General features: G+C 37.7%; 1 protein-coding gene across 2 annotated transcripts in view; it reads right to left on the reverse strand.

Moving 5' to 3' along the window:
• The window catches only part of flvcr1 (FLVCR heme transporter 1), a 62389-nt gene extending 38062 nt beyond the window's left edge, over window positions 1-24327 (reverse strand). The window contains exons 1-8 of one of the 2 annotated variants that reach the window (XM_043695856.1): window positions 22894-24327; window positions 12762-12906; window positions 10864-11001; window positions 9814-9881; window positions 8924-9027; window positions 5116-5226; window positions 2820-2914; window positions 760-850 (exon numbers count right to left, since the gene is read on the reverse strand). In XM_043695856.1, the coding sequence (XP_043551791.1) occupies window positions 2869-2914; window positions 5116-5226; window positions 8924-9027; window positions 9814-9881; window positions 10864-11001; window positions 12762-12906; window positions 22894-23520 (1239 nt within the window). In that variant the 5' untranslated portion in view covers window positions 23521-24327 and the 3' untranslated portion in view covers window positions 760-850; window positions 2820-2868. Of the gene's footprint in view, window positions 1-744; window positions 851-2819; window positions 2915-5115; window positions 5227-8923; window positions 9028-9813; window positions 9882-10863; window positions 11002-12761; window positions 12907-22893 lie in introns of those variants that run through there. The other variant, XM_043695857.1, reaches the window with a different exon arrangement.
• Between the last annotated feature and the right edge of the window lie 62 nt (window positions 24328-24389).

Below are 24389 nucleotides of genomic sequence, written 5' to 3' on the forward strand. Positions count from 1 at the left end.
AGTTAGGAAGGCAAATGCAATGTTAAACATTCATTTCAAGAGCACTAGAATACAAAAGCAGAATGTATTGCTGAGACTGTAGAAGGCTCCGGTCAGACCACATTTGGAATATTTAAGCAGTTTTGGGTCCCACATCTAAGGAAGGACGTGCTGGCATTGAACAGGCCTGGATACAGCGGACGTGGAGAAGATGCAGGAGAGACTAGAACCAGAAGGTACAACGTCAGAGTGAAGAGACAATCCTTTAGAACTGAGATGAGAAAAATTCTTTCAGCCCACGGGTAGTTAATCTGTGAAACTCATTCCCGCAGATGGCAGTAGAGGTTAAGTCATTGAGTGCATTTAAGACAGAGATAGATGGATACTTCTTAACTAAGGGATCAAAATTTATGGAAGGCGGCAGGAGAACAGGGTTGAGAAACATATCTGCCATGATTGAATGATGAAGCAGACTCTGAGCCAAATAACCTAATTATGCTCTTATATCTTCTGATTTTATGATTAAGACAGAGAAAAATATACTTAAATTTTCACATTTAAAATTTAGGTCAAATATACTTTACTTGATGAAAGAAATGTAAGTATTAGTCAGATCACAACACCCAGTATTTAAATAAACGAATGACGAGAGAGCATGGACGATTATATCATTCATCAGCTTCTTTATCAAATGACAAAACATATCTATCTAGCTTGACAAATATTAATAATTTAACAATCCTCCACCTACAAATCATAACTTACCTGTGCAGATGCATTGAGAAGTCCAGATGATGTCCCCTCAGGCTCTGGGTAAGTTATTTCAACACCAAACTCAAATCCCAATGGAAGATAACCAGTCATGAAAAAACTGAAAATATAAAAACGTATTTAGTCACTTTGCATAGAAAACACAGCAAACAACCAAGTGTAAACAGCATTTTTGAATCCTTTGGTGACTGAACTTTCAAACAGTCCAGTTCTAATTTCAGCTGTGAAATGTTGAGTAAATACAAATTATTTTATTCAAGTACATAAATATTACCAAACATTTTAACAAGATTCAGATACTTACAATAATCTAATCGCAGTGAAAATATTTATTTTGACTTCAATACTTAGCAAGTGCAAGTTTTTAACAATGAAATAAATTTTAAGAATTAAAATGCTAGATCTGACATTGAAATACTAAGTTACTTTCCCAGGTTATTCAAAACCCCCAAGTGTTGCATCTGTACTATACATAGATTGCCAGATCACTTTAGCTGTTAGAACTGTAAGTGTAATTGTTATCTACATTCATCTAGAAACTCAAGCTCACAATAACGTATGGACTAAAGACTTTAAACAAATGCATTTAGAAAACTATTCTTTAAAATGGGAACGTTTGCATTCATCAAACTAGAAACAAATTACTTTTATTGCAAATTCAAACTACATGTCTTGCTTTGTGTTTATGTGGTAAATATTTACTATAGTTAAACTTTTGTTGTCTGCATTAAATTGTGAATATTCTTCTAGATTGTTTGTACTGAACTTTTTTCATGCATTATTTAAGAAATATAAAAAGTAATTTCAGATATTGTCAAAAAATATGACTGAAGATTTATCATGCAACTCAACTAAGTATTGGATGAAACACTTCTACAAATGTGCATTTGCTCAGATATACCCAAGTTCAATACTATCAAATGACAAGAAATCTCATTTTTTCCCTTCAGCAAATTTTAAAATTGAAAACTGATCTTCGAACATTATACTTAAACATCCACAGAACTGAAGTACAACATGCAGCCAAATTTAATTGGTAGTTAATGAGTAAAAATGCATTAAGTAATCAGATGCACTAATCATTCTCCCTCCCAGCCCCCAACAAATGTTTCCAAAGTTTCTGAAATTGTTTCCAAATTAAGTCAATGATGGGTAGGCATTAGTAACTGAAATGGTACAGTCAAAACACCTTTATATTTAGGACAAAGCTATAAACAAAGGCGCTTAACTTGAATTTAATCACAAACCTAGCTAGGTAAGGATGAGGACTTAAGGATGAGGATTGAAGAATGGCACTGGAAATGACATGGGTGTAGATGTGTGCCTTTCAACCTTATTAATGTATCAATTGTCAATCAACATTTCCTCAGTTATATCCTTAGTTAATGGCATCAGTGGAGGAGTTATTTTCTCATGTTTGAAATTTGGATCAGATCAATTTACCCTGGCTATCCTACACCTGTTTTAAACATTAATGTCATTAGGATTAATATCTGGATGAATAAAGATGCAACATAAGTTAGCTACATAGGTATACATCTCTTAAAATTACAAACTATAGAAACATCAACGCTGCTCTGCAGAGTGTTAAAAAAGCACATAGTATCTGCAGCAAACCACACTGCTACAAAGCCAATTTAGTTACTTGGGGAGGGGCATGCTAAATTAAAAAAGAGTAACAGATTCGACTCTGACGAAATGAAACTTTTAAATTCTAAAACCTATACTATTTGATTTACTATGGTGTTGATACTACTGAATCTATGCATATACAATTCCAACTTCTTGTGGGTACAGCAATGGCATATTAAGCACAATCTGAAGTTCTCAATGCCAAGAATTTTACTGTATACCTTACAAGAGTCCCCAACGTCTACTAGGAAAAGTACTGATTATTTTCTTAAACTGTAAATGTGCTAGTTATTGCACACATGAATCATGCTATGCACTACAGATTCTGTCAGAACTGTAACACAGGGGTCACAAGGTGGTTCAGGACAGTTGAACTAATAAACAAAGTGGCTTTAAAAAAAAAGTGATCTGACCCCCTTCGATTTTTGGGCACGTACTGAAGTGAGAGCTTCCAGTGAATCATCTTTTTCACTTGCGGGTTTATAGTCACCGAGACGACCAAACTGTGTGCTTATTCAGCTGTTGTTCACCACTATAAATTGGGCACCACATGAAGGAAAAGGTTGGAAAACTGATAGTCAGTTCATAATTCAACAGTGCAATTAACTAATTGAACATCATATGGTATTTTAGACATGTCACATTAAACAAAGATCACACTAAAGTGAGTGCAAAACAAATCTATTCAATCTACATTTCACTGAATAGTCAGTAAAGTTAGTAAGTTTAGTTACTTAGCAATCAAAAAAGATAAATAAAATAACCCTGGCTAGCCACAGCAGAGGGAATAGAGATAATTAAATGAGCAATGTATTCATTTCATAAGTGAACAGAGACTGGCAAAAACACTGTCTGCAACAATAACTTGTATTTTACATCTGAAGTGGAAAAGAACAAATTTTTAAACATGTTAATAAAACATCAACCACTTTAAACAAATTAGTTTATTACAGTGTCCTGGAGCATGAGCAAATACCCTTACAGCTGTCTGGAAGAGTTCAACTGCTCCAGTGCACGCAGCTTTCAATATATGTGCGCTGTGGACACAATGCTGTATATTCAGTGTGCTCACCTCTGAATGAGAAGGTCTAACCTTCTCAACAGTTCAAAGCTAGGATAGGAATTATTCCACTCAGCTTTGAGAATTATCTTTCAACCTGTATGGCATAGGTTTTCCTAACTAAAGGTGGGTGACCACCTCTTCCTAAGCTTTTGTTAATAGTGCTCTTGAACCAGCTCTTTGGAGGTGTGCAATTGGCTTCCCTCCCTTGCTCTGGGGAAGCATCTCCCCTAGACTAACTGGTTGAGATCAAGAACTCACCATACAAGGAATCGCGCGGTGAACCCATGTCCATTACTCTGTGGCGCAACATGTTAGTACACCACTGGGCCACCTACAAACATTTTAAAAAACATTATGTCCCTAACAAGTATTGAAGAACAATAAAAAGCGGATACATTGTCACAAATAAATTTGATAAAAGATTCCATTACATCTCAATGGAGGGTTCAATGGACAAGCTTATTTATTGCATTTTATTGCTTGGAGTGATTAACTTGTATATTTGAAACTAAAATCACTGACAAGCAGTTAAGAATATTCCTAAAATGTTTCTATTTTCAGCTTGAATGCATTATTATAAAAAAGTACATGTTTCACACAAAAAGCAAAACATTATTTGATAAGAAGCATTGGGACGCCATGTGACTGTCAGGTACACTGTAAATTTAAGCTGTTGAGGGTCTCAATAGGAATGGTAATTAATTTTTAGTACAGACCTATAGCAAACTTTGTTTATTAAAATATACACTGATTAAGAAGGATTATAAAAAGTTCTAATCATGATTCCAAGATTTTATTCTAATATCCCAATTAAGTGTTTTAAAGGCTTTTAGTCACGATATAACAGTGAGTAAGGAGCATGCAGAGAAAGAAGAGCAGCTGACAGTGTTAAGACTGCACTTGCTGAGACTCTGAATTAACAGTTCAAAGGTATATCATTCCATTCTCAAAATATATTTGGACCTCAAAAATTATCAACTTGAACTCACAACATTTAAAAGGAATGACATGGCAAAAGTAATCTAATTATAATACTTATTCACAATACAAATACCATTCAGTAATCAATTAATATCAAGACAGAGACATCAGACTCCCCTGGTGACTCTGCAAGTCTGCTCAGTGACTAGTTTAAACAGATCAATAAGTTCCTGTGTTTTAATCTTCAGTCAGTGTTAGCTAATAGAGGTATAGACAATAGGATGGAACTTACTACTGTGGTGTGGAAGGGGGCAAAAAATAAGGCTGAGTTCCCAATTCTAATTGCTATCCAGTGTGTAGGTAACATATCAGAACAGGCAAGACTGAAATGTGATACCCACTGAAGAATACCCTGATGTGCAAACCTTGATACTGATTATCAGGTTGAAACTATGCCTTAGCAAGAAGCAATTAACCAGAGAGGAATGATGGCAAGGAAAAAAAAATTAGCAAAAACGGTTCACAAATTTTCATCTCATTGAATACTGCATTTTAAAAATTTAAACTAATCCTGCTGCAAAACTAACACCATTTAAGAATTAACTTAATCTGAATTATAAATAGATTTTTAAAAATCACTCCAATAAATAACATTAATAACACTTTCAATGCAATAGCATAAAAATACAGACAAAACACATTAATGGATTCCTTTATCTATTTAGTTGAAATATAAAATGGTCTCTTACCCCAAGGCTCCTGCTGTGACAAAGACTATTTGGATGTAACCAAGATTTAATGTGAAGGTGAAAACGAGCATTCCAATAAATGAGATGATGTAGACAGCAAGGGTAGTCTGTCTGCAAGTGAGAAACCAAGGAAAAGAATTACAAAAGGTAGAACTCCCATTCAACATTTATATTAATACATTAGTTCTGGACTACTAGGAAAGACATGCATATATTTAACGAATGAAGATACAGGGTTGCTAAAAACAAATTTCTAGAAGAATTCTTCTAGTGGATTTTGAAATAAGACACTGGCTCAGAATTTGCTGGAGCGTGCCCTGTTAGTTAATACATCTCCCTTGCCTCCAACTCAAAAAATTGTGTTGCAAATTGCTTAAGTTCAAGCTGATAACAGCTTAGCTGGAATCCTGGTAAATGATGGGACCAACAGTTTATCTACTTAACCAATATGATTTAAGGACAGAAAAAGAAACAAGAATGACATAAGGAAGTAGGGTAGATTAGGCACAGCAAGAGAAATAAAGAGGGGGGAACAAAAATGAGAGAGAGCGAGAGAGAGAGAAAGAAAGAAAAAAGAAAGAAAGAAAGAAAGGGGAAAGTGAGGGTTTTCTAAAAAAAAATTGTGAATAAAAACTGCCTACAGGAATCAGTTTCCATTATTTCAATTGTTCCTTTTCTGGGTCAGAGATCTAGTGGCAAAGCAGGATCATTAATCTAGAAGTTATAAATATCCTAACATCTTTAAAGTACCATCCCCAACTTTGTGGTGAGCTTAGTTGGTGATTAAAGTGGAAATGCAGGACTTTCCTGAAACTCTATGAAGACATTTATAGCAAGCTGCGATTCTCAGCACAAGTACAGGACAATTTCAAACTAATAATGGCATGCACCTTAAAATTCACTGATTTTCCCAGCAAATTCTGGGCCACTGGTTCATGCCAAATTAGGTACATATAAGCAGACAGATTTCTATTAGGGTTGATACAATAAGTGTTTTTAAAAATTCCATACCTTCCACTGAAATGCTAAACACAACTGGCTGAAGAGTTGTTTCATATCAGAACGTTTTCACTATTGCCCACTAATTGACGTCAGTGAGTAATAGTCTTCAGTGACTGATGTTAGCAGACAATAGAACAGACACTGCTGCCCACTGTCACAAAGCACAGGCAAAAAGGGTTACAAAGTTCCCCATTTTGAAAAATAAATTTAAAGTCTAGAGATGTAATAAAAACACCGAGTTTGGGCTACTAAAACAAGTTTAACTCATTTTCGTTAAAGTGATCAAGTGTGCAATAACTTGTTCAAGTTCTGGTTTAAGGTCCACATTTTACCCCTAGAGCTCTCCAGTGGAGTAAAGATGTATACAACTACACACCAATTTGAGAGAAATATCCAGATTCCTAGCCAACATTCTTCCTTTCACAAATTATAAAGTGCAACTAATTACTTGTTGCCTGTTACTAGCATAGAGGATTTGCCAAACCAGACGGGTCAAATATAATTATAGCTGTTACAATGCAGCAAGGCCTATTGAAAAGTAAATACAGATAAGAGCAATCAATAAGGTTCATGAATTGTTAAGCTTTGAAATAAAGTGTGGATGTGATGCTTCAGTTATACAGCACCTTAGAATGCATCTACAATACCAGATTTAAGTTTACGCACTAGGCACCAGGAAATGCACAGAAACAAAAACAGAAGTTGCTGGAAAAGCTCAGAACTGGAGCTCTGATGCAGGGTCACTGTACCCATAATGTTAACTTTGATTTCTCTGCACAGATGCTGCCAGACCTGCTGAGCTTTTCCAACAACTTCTATTTTTATTTCTGATTTGCAGTTCTTTCAGATTTTATTTACTAGGAAATATACATTGTGCTTGGAGATTATAGTGCAGATTCATCCAAAGGACACCACAATTTAAATTATAAAGACGTGTACCATTATGTTTATATTCCCTTGAGTTTATGTAGTTTTTTTTTGGGGGGGGGGAGCGGGGTTTGCCAGTGGTGTTTGAAATTATATAAACTCATTTTCCACTGGTGGGAGAAATCCAAAACAATAGATCATCTTAAAATTTAGCAAAGCCTTTAAAGGTGAGAACCTTTCCCAAACAACAGTGAGTAGTAAAAGCATGTAACGTTCACAAAAGAGCCTATGGATGCTGGGACAATTGAAATTTAAGTCAAAGATGAGAACAGTTTTGAAATAGGAAAATGCTGGACAATTCATCAGATAGATCAGCAGAGGAAGGAGAAAGAGATTTAACATCTGCAGTCAATTTCCCATCAACAGCATTTCTGGTGTGTTTAAAACTTCCAGTTTGCACAGTATTCTGTTTCTAGATTAATGCATAGATTTTTGTTTGGCTTCAAAGAATATGGCCAAAGGTGACAAGATAAATCATCCATAATCTAACAATAAAAGACCAGACTCTACAGAATGAATGACACATGCTATAGACCTGGATCTCATCAAAAACTGTGAACATTCATGTGAACTAGTCTGCAGAAAGCAGTTTCATAGATAGATGTTACAGTACAAGCATGTATCAACGTAGCAACTGAAGCAATTTGCCAAATTCGCAGGTGTACTAATTCGCAGTTTTAACTGAACCTTACCACACTTCTTGATAAACAAAGCTAGCTAAATATATTTATATTTTAGAAAAGGGACTTTCAGATAACCTATTAATAATTAGAACTGCAATTAATTGCTAATTACTTATTTTGTAGATTATAGCAGACAAGGATTTTGGAGTTGGCCACAAATATTCAGATTGCTACAAGACAATATTAAGCTTTTGAACAAGAGATATAAAGGTCATTAGTCAAGCACATCATCAAGGATTTAACAGTGAAATTCTAAACATATCATGCTATTTTCTTGCATTCCTAGAACCTTTTACATTTGGATGTCAGTTGAGTCTTTGTTTACTATTGTCATTTTGTGTTATATATTCTAGTTAAGCAATCCCTTCGGAATATCAGGTATTATGCTGTAGAACAATTGGATAACTGAGAAATTGGTTCTTGAAATTCAGTTCAAAACAGCAAGCTGTTCAGTTGCCTATTCTGCAGAAAATTGACATTGAATGTTGTTATGCAGATATCTAAATCACCCAGATGATGTCTTGGAGAACTATGACTCTATAGATTTCTAACCATAAAGTTTGGATGGTAAACTTTTTCATCTATTACTACTAAAATAGTGAAGAGTGTAGAGAAGAGAAAGAGAAAAAGAAGAAAGAAACACATTACAGAGAAATAGATTTACATTCTAAAATATATACATATATTACCACAAAGAGAAATTAAACAGCATGTTATTTTCATGAAATGTTTATGTATTATAATTATTGAAATCACAGCAGGAAACCTAATAATTCAAGGCTTCAGATACAGATCGAAAACATTTGGGTAGCATGCCTCAACATAGTTGGCTTAGCAAGGACTTTAGGTGCTGGCACTAACCATCACTATTTACAGAATAGAGCTCTCCGTAGACCTAATGGTACAACACCTTTTCCTTCACTATGTTCAAGCAAACTACGTCTAGATTGGTACAAGTCAGTCAAGTCAAGCCTGAAAAGCGTGACTTAAAAATCAAAAATTTACGTGAATAGGTTATGGTGTTATTAGATTTAGTCTGATTTCTAGAATCATCATATTCAATGTTTGAGTTGTCCTACAGCAAGCAAATGGAAAGTGTACCAGTAAGAGTCATAAAATCAACAAGTCAGGACAAATTTGGATTCTTCGCACACTTACACAGACTGCAGTTAAGTGCCGAAAATGGTTATACTCACTTGTATGTCTTTGTACGGTCCACCCAGAAACCAGAGATGATGGAACCTACCATCCCTGATACCACTAAAGTTAGTCCAATTCTGCCAGCATTTAATTCTTCACCCTTGCAACAAAAACAAAATTCAAATTGACATACAAAATGTTTTCCTCCTATCTAACAGGATGCTAACAAACATCCCACGGTGCTCTGCTAGCAATTATCAGGCATAAAATCCGAAATAATCCAATATGAAATCAGTCAATTTTCACTTTCCTTCATAAAGTATTCTTACACCTGTGAAAACATGCAATATAGATGGGAGCAAAATGATACTATACGCAAGACAAATATAAATTAGCATGTGTTAAAATAAAGTGAACGGATGCAAAATAATATTAATGTGGAACTGCAAATCACAAGGAATCAATGGGGACCCGAAGTAAATCAGCATTGATTTGTTTTACTAAAGAGTCAATTAACAGAAACAATGCAAGATCAGAAGGCAACTATGTTACAGTTAAGTAACTACTTGCAAAATTTTATCAATGGATTCCACTGTCAGCAAGGGCAAAAAAAATCAAAAAGCTATGCATGTTTGGAAACAACTGAGTTTACATGTTATTCAGTTGGTGATCACCTTGATAACTTTATACAGATGCATTTTTAGAATAAAAAGTATTAAATACTAATCTAATTAAATTAAAATCATTTCAAACCCCCCACAAATACCATCTGTTATAAAGATAAAAGTAATATTACGGTAAGGAAAGCAGACATTGAATTTGGTCAAGTAATCATGCATTTTACTCGTGAAAACAGCTCATATTTCACAAGAAAAACTTTTGTTAGGGTGATTGGAGATTGAAACTTCATATGAAATTTCACTTAGTTTGAAGATTACCAACTTACCTCATAGTAAGTAATGATCATCTGATTTAATAGCGTTCCTACAGAATAATAGGAGCCTGTCAGAATACCTAAAAGAGATAAAATAAATGTATTAGCTCAGCTACAGTAATACATCTCTTAAAACACACAATATTATTCCAAGCTTTATTCGACTGTAGACCCGCCTTGCCTGTTTATATTCTCAAGCTGGAGCTGAAACCTACAAGTCTTGGATTAATCCTATGCTCATCATGTCCACCTAATGCAGAGTGATAGTCAATAAATGTTGAATTAAAGAGTCAAAACTGTAGAGTACAAGTCCTAAACTATGAATAACTTCAAATTTTCCACAGTATGCCATTAACTAACCCATTCCAACAACAAGTTCCATGAACTGTCTTTGAAGTGAATAAGGCAATGTCAGTGCAAAACCTAATCTAAACACCCTAAGCTTCAACTTCTGCTTGCCATTGAGGTGACCCTGTAAAGCGATTCACTGGCATGAGCCTTCCAATGTTATGTTGTAAAAGATATCACAATTTCAGAGGACTGAGAACACCCTCAGACATTCTACTCTAGAGTAACCATTTACAGGAAACCAGAGTGGAGGACTGATTTAAAGGGAAATAGGTTCACCCTGATTCAAAGATTTCAAACAAATCCAAGAACAGTTGAATGAAGGTAAAATCATTGAGAATTAAAGTCTGTTCTATGTATGAGATGGAATATATTTGTCCAAACTAATCAACTGCTGATGAATTAAGTCGTCAAAGAAAAATTAATCTGTTAATCAGGAATATTTTGATAGAAGCTCATGGTTGCGCCATAGTACTTCAGTAGTTTTTATGCCAATGAATTTTTAATTTGCATAGAAAGCTCTTGTCAATATATGATCACCAGACCCAGACCTGCAAACCTAGAGAAAATTTTGAACACTCAGTCCAACAGTTATGAAGAACATTCAACAAATTAAAGCTCAAGTACTAAACAAAGAACGAGAGTGAAAAGAAATAAATTAAATACAAAGTATCTCAAAACTAAAATTCAAATTGGAATTATTGAATTACTCACCATAACTTAGCAGTAGTAGCACAAATGGAACATTCTTGAACAAGTTTATAATTGATTGTTTATAAGAATACTCATCAGGAGTGTCCAAAAGCACAGCCTGTGACTGACTTGGAGGAAGTGGAGGCTTTTCCTTGAATACTATTTAGAAGAAAAAATATCAAGTGTAAGCATAGAAGGGCAAACTTCAGCCTTCCAAACCAAAAGCTAAACCAAGAATTGTGTACAACTTCAGTTTACAGCATTACAAGAATCCAAGATATAAGGGAAGATGGAGAGAAAAAGTAAATACTGTGACAAAAATCAGGAAGAAAGTTTAAATTAAAAAATTGGCAGTCACTAGGGGTAATAAAACCCCATCTTAATTCTAGAATGTCAAACTTCTAGCTTCTTGCACCACAGCACTGATATGTATTTTCTTTAAAAACTTCCATCAACGCAAGACATTTTCAACATCTACTCCAATCTTCAGATTCCATCCGTTGCATGGGGAGAAGGGGGAAAGAGACGTTCGAGTAGAGACCAGACCTAGATAACCTAAACCAGAAATGACTTAAAAGTTAAGGTTTACTAAATAATTTAGCCTCATTGGAAAAGTTAAACATACCATGTATGCAGGCTAGGGTATGGACACCTGTTTCTCTAAGTTACTTTCTGCATACTATGGAGCCTTTCCAATTTTTTTTTCTAACTAATTGTTTGGATTTCTCATTACAAAATCAGGTACAGCTATTTTCCTACTACTGGGCAGAGAATAAACTTGCCCAACATAGGACCCAAACCCAATTTAACATTCCAGGATCACAAAGTTAACAATGATACCAGTTCAAATTAAAATCCTGATTAAAATGATTAATATCCATGTTTTCTCAAGTATTTTTATTCAGGCTAAAGGGGATTGAATGACTACTAACAAGTGAAACACAGACCTATCAGCAAAGTGTACTTAAGTAAAATTACTCGCACAGTTTCTTCAGATCTGACATAGGCATGATGGACCAAATGGCCTCTTTTCATCTTGGATGACTATATTCAATAGCTAAAGAATCTTTTAATCCATGTTTAATGTACACGATAGAAAGCCAACAAAAGGCATGAATTAGGAAAGTGGATGCATTTATTAGCTACTTGGTAATCAGTTGAACTAGGATTTACATGGTTCCCAAACGAGAGTACAGAGTCAAGAGCACAAACACAATGCGAGCGCGCCATGGTACATAAAGCCCAGTTCAGATCAATTTTGACTGGGCAACAATTTTTCATTTTAAATTCCTTGTGCTTTGGAAAGTGGACATTTGTTCCTTAATTATCCCCTATTACATGACAGCTGGGACTTGGATAATTTCTTGGAATTCATGTCCTACATTAAACAATCTATTCTACAACATCCTGTCCTAGTCAACCTAAACTAAATTAGCTATGCTATGCACTAACTTACCCATTTAGACAAGGTTTCCACAAAGATGTATGATAGAGCTTAAATTCACTGATGAATTCATTAATTTGATGCAGCCAAAATGACCGTAAAACATTTCGTATCACTGCAGAAACAAAGTGTTATGTTCTGCAGGTCTGATATTGCAACCACAGCAGCTTTGAAAATTTACCAAATGCTGTCCAAACTGACCAATTGCCATGGTTAACTTGTATGCTGCCAAGTCAAGTTTGCTGAATTAAGGTTTGTTAAGGAATTGCATGATTTTAGAGTGTTATGCCAAGCAAAGTCTATTAACTAATGCAGTTAGGTGCTGACTCTAATGTTTGTTTTCAAGTGTGAAAAAATTAGTGTTTCTACCCTCTGGTCCATCTTATTTGTATGCAAAATCCTGTGGATGCATGCTTTCACATACCAGCCATGAATACAATCAGAATTCACATTTTTTAAAACAAAATAAACTTACCTGCTACAACCAAGAAGAAGAGCACCGTGGCTACTGCTGCTGTTCCATAGAACAATATACTTATATTTCTTGCCATTAGGTTAAGATCGTCTTTAGTATTAGGCACCAAAATTGGAGGTAAAAGAAATCCAAAAGCCACACCCAACTGTGAAATAAAGAAACAATTCAAATATGAAAACATGACATTTGTTGTATTGAAATAATTGCAATTTATATTAAGTAGGGATAATCATTCAACAGCCTGGGTAGTATTTCAAAGCTCAAAACTCTTTTGTTTTATGTACAAACATAAGACTTGGGAGCAGGAATATGCCAGTCAGTCCCTGCAGCCTGCACCACCATTTAATGAGATGACATTTGATCCAATTGTGGGTTCAAAACATACATTCTCACCTACCCTATAAATCTTCACTTCCTAACTGGAAATGCTTGCCTCTCAAAGATTGAGGAAATGAGAATGTTCTGAATTGGAGTTTGGCAGATTAAGATTAAGGTGCATACATTGCTATGGAGCTCCCTCTGCACTTGAACCTAGATAACCTATAGTCTAGATGCAAATTAATTATAGAGCTTTAAAAGATGAGGAGTTTGGTCACGAAGGAGCTACCTGCACAACACTTATTTTTCCTTGTTGATAAAATGTGGAGCTGGAAACGCACAGCAGGTCAGGCAGCATTGGAGCAGGAACATAGACGTTTCGGGTTGGTACTTTTTATCAGGATGTGGGGTGGGGCGCTGAGAAATAAATAGAGGGAGGGTGTGGGGCAGTAATTGGTGGATGCAGGTAGGGGATTATTGTGATTGGTCAGTGGGAAGGGTGGAGCGGATAGATGAGGAAGATGGACAGGTTAGGTCCAGTCAAGGAGGTGGGGAAGAGAGGGAAGGCTGGACATGGTATGAGGTTAGGGGTGGGGAGATTTTGAAGCTGGTGAATTTTATGTTAAGACCATTAAGCTGTAAGCTCTCAAGGCGGAATATATTTCCATCTATAGAATGTACCTTGCACTCCAACAAATACATTCCATTGGGATGGTGGGAGATATTGCAGCATCAGGAGATTTATCATAGCCTGGCTTTGAATTACTAAGCTTCACGTGAAAACAAAATCAATGACTGACAGGACACCAATTATAAATGCACATAAACAATAACACAGCCCAAGGTCTATTTGAAGTATAGCTTTGCTAAACCTGTGGCCTTTGATTTATTGGTATTCCACCTGCCCCCAAGCATCCTTTCAAAACATGTCTAATCAGTGAGGCCAGAGCTAATATTCAGTATTATTCCATATTCGGTCATTTCCTTAGTGGTCTTTACCCCAACCAAAAGTGAATCTCCCACGTTCTCCAAGTAGCTTAAATTATTAGCAACCTTTTGCATTACTATTACAATTAAAAATTGAAATAATGGATAACACTACAAGTGCCACTACTCCACAGTGAAATATTTCAAAAGGCTACCACATGAGCAAGACACAAAAGGAAACTGTGGTACAGACAAATTTGGAAATAAAAATTGGAAGATAATGCGCAAATGTATAAAATAATTGAGCACTGATTGAGGCACTTAATCTCCTTTCATTACCATATGTGCCCAAGACAAAGATATTGTGGTTCTCCAGATCAAAGTACAGTAACCATATTCCTGAACAACTGATGAAAACTGCAAGGATATCAGCACTGATCCCTTTATCAAATTGTTCTCAGTTGAGCTACCCATTGCCAATTACCTTAAAGGCCTACTGAATGGTAGCTGCTTCAGTAGGATACCAGAGGACAATTGGTACTTGTGGATTAACTCAGTTACTGTTAAACAACTTCAGAACTAGCCTACAAGCACCTAGCTGCATATGTGCTTTGTGGGATATAATGTTTCTCAGAGGTTAGTATTTAATGGCAACCTCTAACTGCCCTCAAGAAGGAGGACAGAAAATTATGAAGTCCCTTTGTTGAAGTACTTTATATAGAGAGAAGAATTCAAAATAGAGGCCATATACCTTCAAATGCCCTAAAAAGCAGGGAAAAATTAGATTAGGAAAACTTCTGGAAGCAAAAGTCTATTGAGATTTCTGCTGCTAAAACACTCAACTGAAAGAGTCAGTGATTAGAGCAGCAGTGGGCAAGTCTACAAAGGCATTTGAGCCTGGGCACAAAGTTCCCACAGCTGAGTAGATTGTGACAGTGGCTGGGTACTGGACCATATTAACATTAAAAGTAATCTTCCAATATCCTAAGGAAGGAAAGATCTAGATTGCCAAAATTCCAATGATTAGAGGATATGCATGTCACATTTTTGTCTGTCATTAACAGTGAGATCACCTCTCTCAACTACAGATCAACAAAGCCCATAGGCTCATTATTCATTTTTGGGAGAAGGGGAAATGCACATCTGGCAGCGATATCGGCACATTGCTCCTAGGTTGCAATTTATTTTCTAATATGTACTATCAGCCTCTTTTCACATCTATGTTCATTTTATCTTCACCCGAGCAAGTTGATCTTTCTTTTATTCTCCTCAGTTCGGGTACGAGGAAAGGGAGTTATTATTTTACTTTGCTGGGGGAAAAAAAAACTTCTGGAACATTTGGGGAGGCAATGTCCATTGAGTGAATTTAACTTGATTATTTGTTCTTTAAGGTTTAATTGAAGCCTCATTTTATAAACAAAAATATATTTTAATTGGCTACATTCATTGTTTCCCAGTGTTACAAATTCTAATAACTGTGTTTTGATCCCTTGCATGTCAATCCCAAAACAGAGTAAACAAAGTTGGACTTTTTCTTTTAGAAAAGTGCATTGACCAGTTTGCACGATTGTAAATGGGTTTAAAAAACCTCTAGAATGAAGTACAGGCCATTTATAATGAGAAACTATTAATTTATACATACACAGGTATAATAATCTATAGATATACACATATACATTCTAATTGAAGCACAACTGCCAGCAACAACAGGCCAGAGCCACTTGATGTGATTTGAATGTGTTTAGATTGCAGATTCCCCATACAAATTGATATGAGGGTGCACTAATAAACTTAGATAATTTGAGTTTATGGATGTGCAGTTAAAAGGATATCTGACCTGAATGACGTTGAGTAAATGAACTGGCTTAGGATTTCCAGGAGATATTTGAAGAGATACACTAAGGTACTTGCAGAAAACATGTTTGCAGAAAACATGTTTATAGTGTACAGAGTAATGTAGTGGTATGAACAGATAATTTGCTGTCCAAGAAGGATGAGCATAGGCATACATTGGTCATTTTCTGGTTGACAAAACATTATAAGTGATGTGTTTCAATGATCAGGGTCACAGTCTTCAGAATTTTATACAAGTCGGATGACGGAACCAAAAGGTATGATTAGATCCAACAAGTCCTCATCGACCCTCCGAAGAGCAACCCACCCTGACCCATTCCCCTACGGGCAATTTAGCATGGCCAATTCACCTAACCTGCACATCTTTGGACTGAGAGGGGAAACCGGAGCACACGGACGAAACCCATGCAGACATGGGGAGAATGTGCAAGCTCCACACAGACAGTTGCTGAGGTGGAAATTGAACCCGGGTTGCTGGCACTGTGAGGCAGCAGTGCTAACCACTCAGCCACCATGCCACATGTCAGCTAAATTTGCTGGACGACAAAGATAGGTCAGAAAATATGTTGGGGAAAAGATGACAACAAAGTAGAGATCTGGTAACTTTGAGTTATAACACAGGAAAATCTGAAAGTGTTCATTTTGACAGGAAGAATAAAAAAGTAACATATTATCTCAACCGCAAGAGATTGCAGAGCTCCAAAATAGAGGGATCTGGATTTGTAGCACAAGATTTGCAGAAATGTATTATGCAGGTACAGCAAGTCATTAGGAACGAAAATAGAATGTTCAAATTGTGAGAATTGAATCCAAAAGTAGGAGGTTGTACCTCAAGTTATACAAGGCAGTGGCTAGACCACATCTGGGGTACTGATGTAAAAGCACTGGAAGCAGTTCAAAAGTTCACAGAGGATTGCTTCTCTTTAAGCAGAACCTAGACTAGGGGTCACTCTTTAGTATGCAATCTTGTACTTCAGAAACGCACTTCAATAATAAAATATGCAGTGTGCCTGGTTCCACTCATGTCACGATCTTCTCAGATCCTCACAAACCACATTTGGCCTCCTGACTTGACGGCGATGGAAGACTAGGAGATATATTTGGCTGCAATTATAAATTGTGAAAGAGTTTTTCTGCCGATTGTCCTCAATCTCAGGGATGTCCAGCTTCAAGCAGCTGCATTCTGTACTTTCCCCCACTTTACAGCAGTGGGACAAAACAACACAAAAGACGTCTCATTCTGCAGATGCAGCATAGTTTCCAAAAGGACACTGCAGTGGTCTCTCTTGGCTAATGCATCTGCAATAGGTATAAACGTGAGGAGGTGATCAAGTATACTAACCAACTCCAGCTATGACATTCAGAGCTCGAGTCAAGAGTGTTGCTGCTAAGCTATTCTTGATCTTGGACATTAACAACCCTAAACTCAGTACCTTTTCAGCTTTTGATACCACAGTGCTTCTCAATTTTGAATACAATTTGGAAGTAGTACTTAGCTAAGAGCATTGTAGGCAATAACATGAGGTGGCACTGAACAAAAACAAAGCATTGGAGAAACTCAGCAACTCTCGCTTTTCTCTCTACAGATGTTGCCAAAGTTAATGTGGAGTCCAGTAACCCTTTTCAGAACCCATCCAGTACTGAAAGGTCACTGAACTTGAAACGCTAACTCAGTTTTTCTCTCTACAGAAAAGGCCAGATCTCCAGTGGTTTGTTTTTGTTTCAGATTTCCAGCATCCACAGTTCTTATTGTGTTTCCTTGCCCAGATTTGAGCTGATTTTGAGGGGCTTCATAGATTTTGAAATCATGCAGAGAACACCCAAGTTCACTCCTTCTTCACTACGGCACTGTTCAGCTTCCGCTAGAGGGAAAGGACATTCCCAGAGAAGAAGATAAAAATCTGGGGACTAGTCAAAATATGTTATTCTATGAGAACTGCCAAATTTTTGCATGGCATGTCTATGAATAATTCTCCCAATTCTGGCCAAGCACCAAACCAAGAGTGTTTTTAGGAGTTGACTAGGCATGCTATGTGGTGCGTGAATCAGATGCCTAGGAGTTGATGCCAGATGGTCCACACACTCTTAATTTTATTACAGCAATTGGGATAGTTGAGTGTCTCACTAGGTCGTCTCAAAACAGAGTTAACACAGGACTGGTTGAGCCACACAAAGCAGAATAGGACAGTTATCCTTCAAGTATATTCAGGAATTTCACACTACCAGTGTTGACACTACTAACTTATTGCAGATCTATGTAAGAAACTGAATTTAACACCGACTCAAGCTACCATCTTTGAATTTGAATGAGCTTTGGATTACCGGCTCAGTAATCAAAACAATGTTAATATTCTCAAAATCAAATCTCTACTCAAGGCTGTCCATTTTCCCTTTCCAACTAAAACCAACATCACAGCATGCTCAGTCTCAGTGAGTCCCATCAAGCCAGTTAAACAGTTGAGCATGGAAAAGATCATGTCTTCATATTTTTCTGTATTTCTATTTTGGATTGAAATGAGAACTGTTTTAAAAATCAAGGATTACAAATTACTGCAGTTTTGAAAGCAATAACCAACTATTACTGAAACCAGCAGTGTCATAAGTGTAGCTTGCAGGTAAGCTGGTGCAAAAGCTTGTGAATACTGAGATTCAATTAGCAATGAACAACTGATTAGTCTGTGGACTAGTAACCAGTTATCCATGAAGATCTTCTGCCTGCTAACTACAATTCATTTTAAATAGCTGAACAGTTTGGTGCCTTGAGCAAAACAGAGAGAAGCTACAAGATCAGGAGCTCTCTGCAGTTAATGCCACTTTAAGAAAGCCAGTTTATTATTTCTTCTGCAGTTGCTCTTAGCTTTGATTTTCAATTAAGTCAGAGCTTTTTTTATAGGTGTGAACCAGCCACCTGTATCTCCTGCAAGCAGTGCAGTATGACGCAGCAATTTGATCAGCACAAGAATTATCTCAGCAGGTCCTGTTTAGAGGACAATGAACTGCTTTCCCAGATTATGCCCACAAAACCCAAGAATTTTTTTCCATCTCTATGGGTGTATGCGCATGCATGCATAAGGGAGAGGTTTATAAACGGGTTAGAGTTTTAACAAGTGGAATTTATGCCAATGGATCATTTTATTTGTAGTTAGTTTATTTACTTGTAATAATCAGTAATTTGTGCATTCTTTTTAAAGTATGCAAAGTTTCCCCATTTATTGTTGCTTTAGATACAGGTTGACAATCTTTTATGAAGACTCCTCAAACAGTGGGGCTTAATTTCTAACGTATCAAGATTGAGATGTGACAAAAGTGGAAGTGGAGATACACTCACCTTTGCAGAACTGGACATGGTGGAGGTGCTAAGTACATGCTATCATTATACTACCTCAATTAATCAAATCTTAAAATATTCTCAACTGATATCAGTAACCCCAACAAAAATAACACTAACAAACATTTGTTAAATCAACTGGACTGCAGTTTGAATAGTGACAAATGCACACCCAATTCTAGAATTGAATCCTTATTCCAGGATCCTGCTCTCTCAAACTACAGCATATTTCAAACTAAAATTAGCTTTTGCTGAAGATATTGAATTTTGATATAGATGTAGAAGGAGGATGTCTTCAAGTTTCTGCAAATACCTAAAGGTCACTTCTGAAACTTCCGATACTTCATTATATATGACAATCCAATCTCACCTCACTTGCGCAAAACACTCATGCAAAAATGAAGAGACAATCTATTGTAGCTAACTGAAGGTAATTATAATACCAAAAACATAAATGATTACCTAGTAGGAAAGAATGACTGAAATGTATAATACTGAAACAGGAATGGACAAATACCTAAGTAGACCTATGATGAATGCACAGGCAGTGAGGTGCACAACAATTAAATTCAGAGAGCACATACTGAAACAACTGAATAGATCCTCTTCTGATCAGTGCACCTCATCCATATTGAACATCTACATGTTGAAACCTAGTGATGGGTATCAGGATTCAGTTAAGTTCCTGAATGCTACATAAAAAAAAAGTGTTGAACTCCCATGTGCTGATCACTGCTTCATATTCTATTTTTAAATAAATGCTGTTCAAAAGATTAGCAAAGACCGAATAATCCACATCAGCTGTAACCTACAGAAATCTTTGGACGAAAATGAACAGCTTCTCGTCTGATTAGATTTGCCTCTATCATAACATGCAGTCAACAGTAGATATGCTATTACTGTAATCTAACTATTTGGTTCTGTAGTATCTGAAAAAATTTCAGCTCCCAGACTGAACTAACACCTTTTCTTGTTAAGTCCTGTAATGGGCTGGGTGATTGTGGCAAAATCAGGTGTAAATCTGGCACAATCATTCAACTATTTCCAGTTAGCTTCTTACCTCACTTGGGTTGCATGAAGCACTGATATCCAGGTATGCCAATTATGTATGAAGAATAGCATTTGAAATGTTGCTGAAGGAATTCCATTATTGCGTTGTTCATAACCTTTGCAAAAAAGACCATCTACCTGTGTTTGGGAGCTAATTTTAAAGTATTGCGAGGAGGTCAAGTTTCAAAAACTGTGGCTCCACTTGAGATGTATCATTCTTTTGAAGCTGGACACCATCAGATTCTAATGCTCGTTTGTTATAGGCACGCTGGTTGAATAAGCTTGCACTTACCCCGGTGTCTATCATTTCTTGCACAGTTATAAACAGCATGTTCATTTCAATCATCAATGATCTGGATAGATTACAGCATCACATTCATCATTTGTGTTGCATTAGGGTCTGGGTGGAGTGATTATCGCCCTCTAGCTGTGTTGTTTAGTACATCTTCTGAATTCTTGGATTCCGTCTTCCTTACAGGACAGTCCCATGATTTACAACGACAGGAAACTGCAAATCCATTTTGGTTAATGCGCAATGATCTGATTTTACCTTTGAAAGGAAAGGATCCTTTGCGTATTACAATTGGGATCATTTGAAGACGCTGCTATTTTGTTCCTGGAAACTCTATATATACTGTCATAAGACTTTCTGTTTATGGATGTTATAATGGCATGTTTGTTCAATGTCTGAAGTTTGCAAGTCAGAAGTTCCAAATGTTCAGTCTATACTCAGTATGTTGTGATGATACTGCATTTGAGAATTCTCATGCATGTTCTAATTCATGAACATTAAAAAGATGCATGCCTAGTGCCTCACTCAGTTTGTCTAGCTGGCTAAACATTTTGTTTCTTCAGCACAAAGTCTGCTCACAAGTTTCATACAGTTTGCCTCACCTTTTTCTGTTACTGTAATATTAAAAACAGAATGGCATACTTGTTAGTCCTGTCTGTTATGTCTGAAGCAATCAGAAAACTCAAATCGTCTGAATCCATTTTCTCCTTAAATCCGAGAGGACTGATCAACATCTGTATCAGCTGGAAAAATGATGGAAATCCTTGTTGCCTTTCCTTGAGGTTTTGTTTTTAAAAGGTATTTATGTTCAGCAAAATTGCACAGAAATGTTCTGGAATTGTCCTTTCACAGAAAGTTTTTATTGTTCAAAATTTTTAAGAGAAAATAGAAGACATGTTAAAGCATACACAAATAGTAACAAAAATGGCATCTCAAACGAATAGCAGACACCAAATACTTAGTGATGGATTAAGCCCCCAGTTTTCAGAAGTAATATTGGGGGTAAAAAGGGGGGTGGGGGATGGAAGTCAGGAAATAAAAGGCCTGAACTGAAATGGTCTCCTTTGCTAAGAACACTAAAGAGGGCATTGCAGGATGACAAAGCTGCCACTGCCCAATGGCATGGGGAGGGCTTCTGCCAATATACTGTATTCACCAACCACTCAAAAATAACATCCACCAACCATGCCATAATTTCAAAGTGTAGATAAGAGGATGAGATCTGGAAAAATCAAAGAAAAATCAAAAAGATCAAGTCAAGGGTTATTACACAGACTCAGATCATCAACCATTGAAACAGAGGAAAGAATTTTCACTGAACAAACTGGCTCCAATAAATTAAAACCAGCGTTTCAGGAACCGCACTTCCTCAAAGAAAGGGTACACAACTTGTGCCACAAGAGCTGCCAATTTCAGACTGCCTGATGCCAAAAGGTTAGGCTGCAGTTCACCATAATGATACTTTTCAAGGGGGAAAAAAGGGGCTGTCTTGCGCAACATTTCCCATGTCTTCAGTGATTTCTTAGTCAAGTGAACGAACGATGGAATGAGACACCAGTTACAAACTTATAAAAAGTGTATTGCAAGACAGGACACCATTTTCTTCTGCCAAGTTCCCTTAACTGTAACTGCCATTTTTGAAGGTTTCCTGCTTGAATCACTACGTGATGAAATCCACATTGATGAAGTGCATGCGTTTGACTGAGCTACGTGCCCCAGCTCGAAGGGGAGTAAATATGCTTTTCTTTAAATGCAGAAAAAATGCTTTATTTGTAAGTTATCTAGAACTAGAGCTGTCGGATGAGCTGGCACCGTGGCCGAAAAGGGAACGCAACTGAATCCAAGGTAAAGGCAAATTCGAATATATGCGAATACAAAAAAAACTCAAGGCCGCCAATTTCCTTCACGGGGTTCGGGCGGTGTTTTAACTGGAGCTCCAGAACTACGTACTTTTGACGGTTTGGTGGGGCAAGGGGGGGCGGGAGGATTCGAGGTGGTCGGTGTTCAACCGCGATCGGGTCACGGGGAGAGGAAACGGCAACAATAACCGAGCCGGCTGCAGTCCTTGGGGAAGCGCGTTTTCCGGAGCACTCGGTAACCCCCCCCCGGGGGGGTGGGTAGAGGGACGGAGAACGGGATGGAGAACGGAAAGGCAGCGGAAACGTGCCAAGTGGCGGCGAACCCGCCAACGGGCGGGGCACACCTCTGCAGCGGCGGGAAAGGACGAAGGAGACGGAGCGCCTCCGGCCCGCCCGTCCCAGCCGCTCACGCCCCTCTGCGGCCCCTGGAGCACCCCAAACCCAAACACCCCCTCCCCAAATTCAGACCCAGCCCCCACCCCACCCCACCCCGATGCTCCTTACCTGATTGCCCAGGACGGCGGTGGCACACGCTGTGGATACCTCCTTGGGCCCGAACCACACTGATGCTACTCGAGAGGGCAGGCCAAGGATGAAAATCTGAGCGATGGAGCAGACCGTCTGGGCGAACATGGTCACTCCGAACAGGTCCTGCCTCACGCTGGCGATTTTAATCCAGGCTCCGATACAGTTGAGGCCGGAGCCCAGCAGCGCCACAGTCCGCAAGCCCTTCTTGTCGAGCAGCCAGGCGGCGGGGAAGATGAGGGGGACGTAGACGAGCATGTAGACCACCGAGAGCCAGTCGATCTGCTCGTAGGAGACTTGGTAAAAATGGCAGAAGATGTTGGCGATAATGCTGTACTGGATCCACTGGAAGGCGTTCACCATGGAGTACAGGCTGAACACGACCAGAATGACGAAACGGTTCCAGTAAAGGCGCGTCTGGATCGGCTTCACATCGCCGGTCAGCATCGCCTCCCTCTCCTCAGGGGACCTAGCAGTTTTCACACATTTTCCGTCCTGTATAACACCGTCTATATGGCCAGTAATACCGTTTATAACCACTTCTTTACCGCAGGCGGTAGGTATTGCCTTTGTGACAGGGCACCCAGTTCCATCGGCATCCACCATTGTTAGCTTTTGTTTTATTTATTTTCTTGATACACAAAATATATGGCTTGTTCAACTTGCTTATAAACTAAAATATATATTTTTATATGTTACACTTTAGATTTTTCGAAAAAAAAGCTTTGAAATTCGCAATTAGGAACACGCACAATTCCTGATTGAAGATGTTTCCTAAGCGACTGAGAGCGGCTCTGGGATGCAGCGGTTTATGAAGTCGCCTCGCGCATTCCTGAAAGGTGGGGCGACAATTGATGCACCTTTGGTCCAATAAGGACTAGGATCATGGGGGAGTGTATGATTGACGCGGGCTCTGTCCAGTTGTCTACCGTAACAGGCGGTGCGAGGCTTAATCCACCAACCGGTTTTCAGCATCGGAGGGTAGTACCGACCAATCGAATACAGTGGTAAGGCGGGACCATAAAACGATTGGCACCTCAATCGACCAATTGGCTGCCGAGCATCGCACCGATGTGGAAAATGCGCAATCTTCGCTAGAGAAAAATTATTTTTTTGAGAATGTCAAAATATTAGCACGGACAAAGGACAAATCCGCTTGCCAATTGGAGAATTAAAATTAAATAAAACTTCAGTTTAATCCGATCTGAAAACATAAGAAGCGCAATGGAACTCGTGTCTTGGCTTTCAGTAAGCCAATTGAAAAATCTGCTGATGTGACATCATTTTTCCGCTATGGTTAGTTTGAAAAAAAATCTTCGAAATGTTCTGTTTAGGATTTTAAACACACCGTAAGCAGTTTGTATGAAAATATAAAGACATGGTCCACATAAACACGTTTAAATGTTTTAATGGTGTTTTGCCACAAGTTTTTTTTCAAACTGTCGACGTCTAAAGCCCCTTCCCTTTAGCAAATA

The sequence above is a fragment of the Chiloscyllium plagiosum genome, chromosome 9 (assembly GCF_004010195.1).
Source record: "Chiloscyllium plagiosum isolate BGI_BamShark_2017 chromosome 9, ASM401019v2, whole genome shotgun sequence".
Lineage (NCBI taxonomy): Eukaryota > Metazoa > Chordata > Chondrichthyes > Orectolobiformes > Hemiscylliidae > Chiloscyllium > Chiloscyllium plagiosum.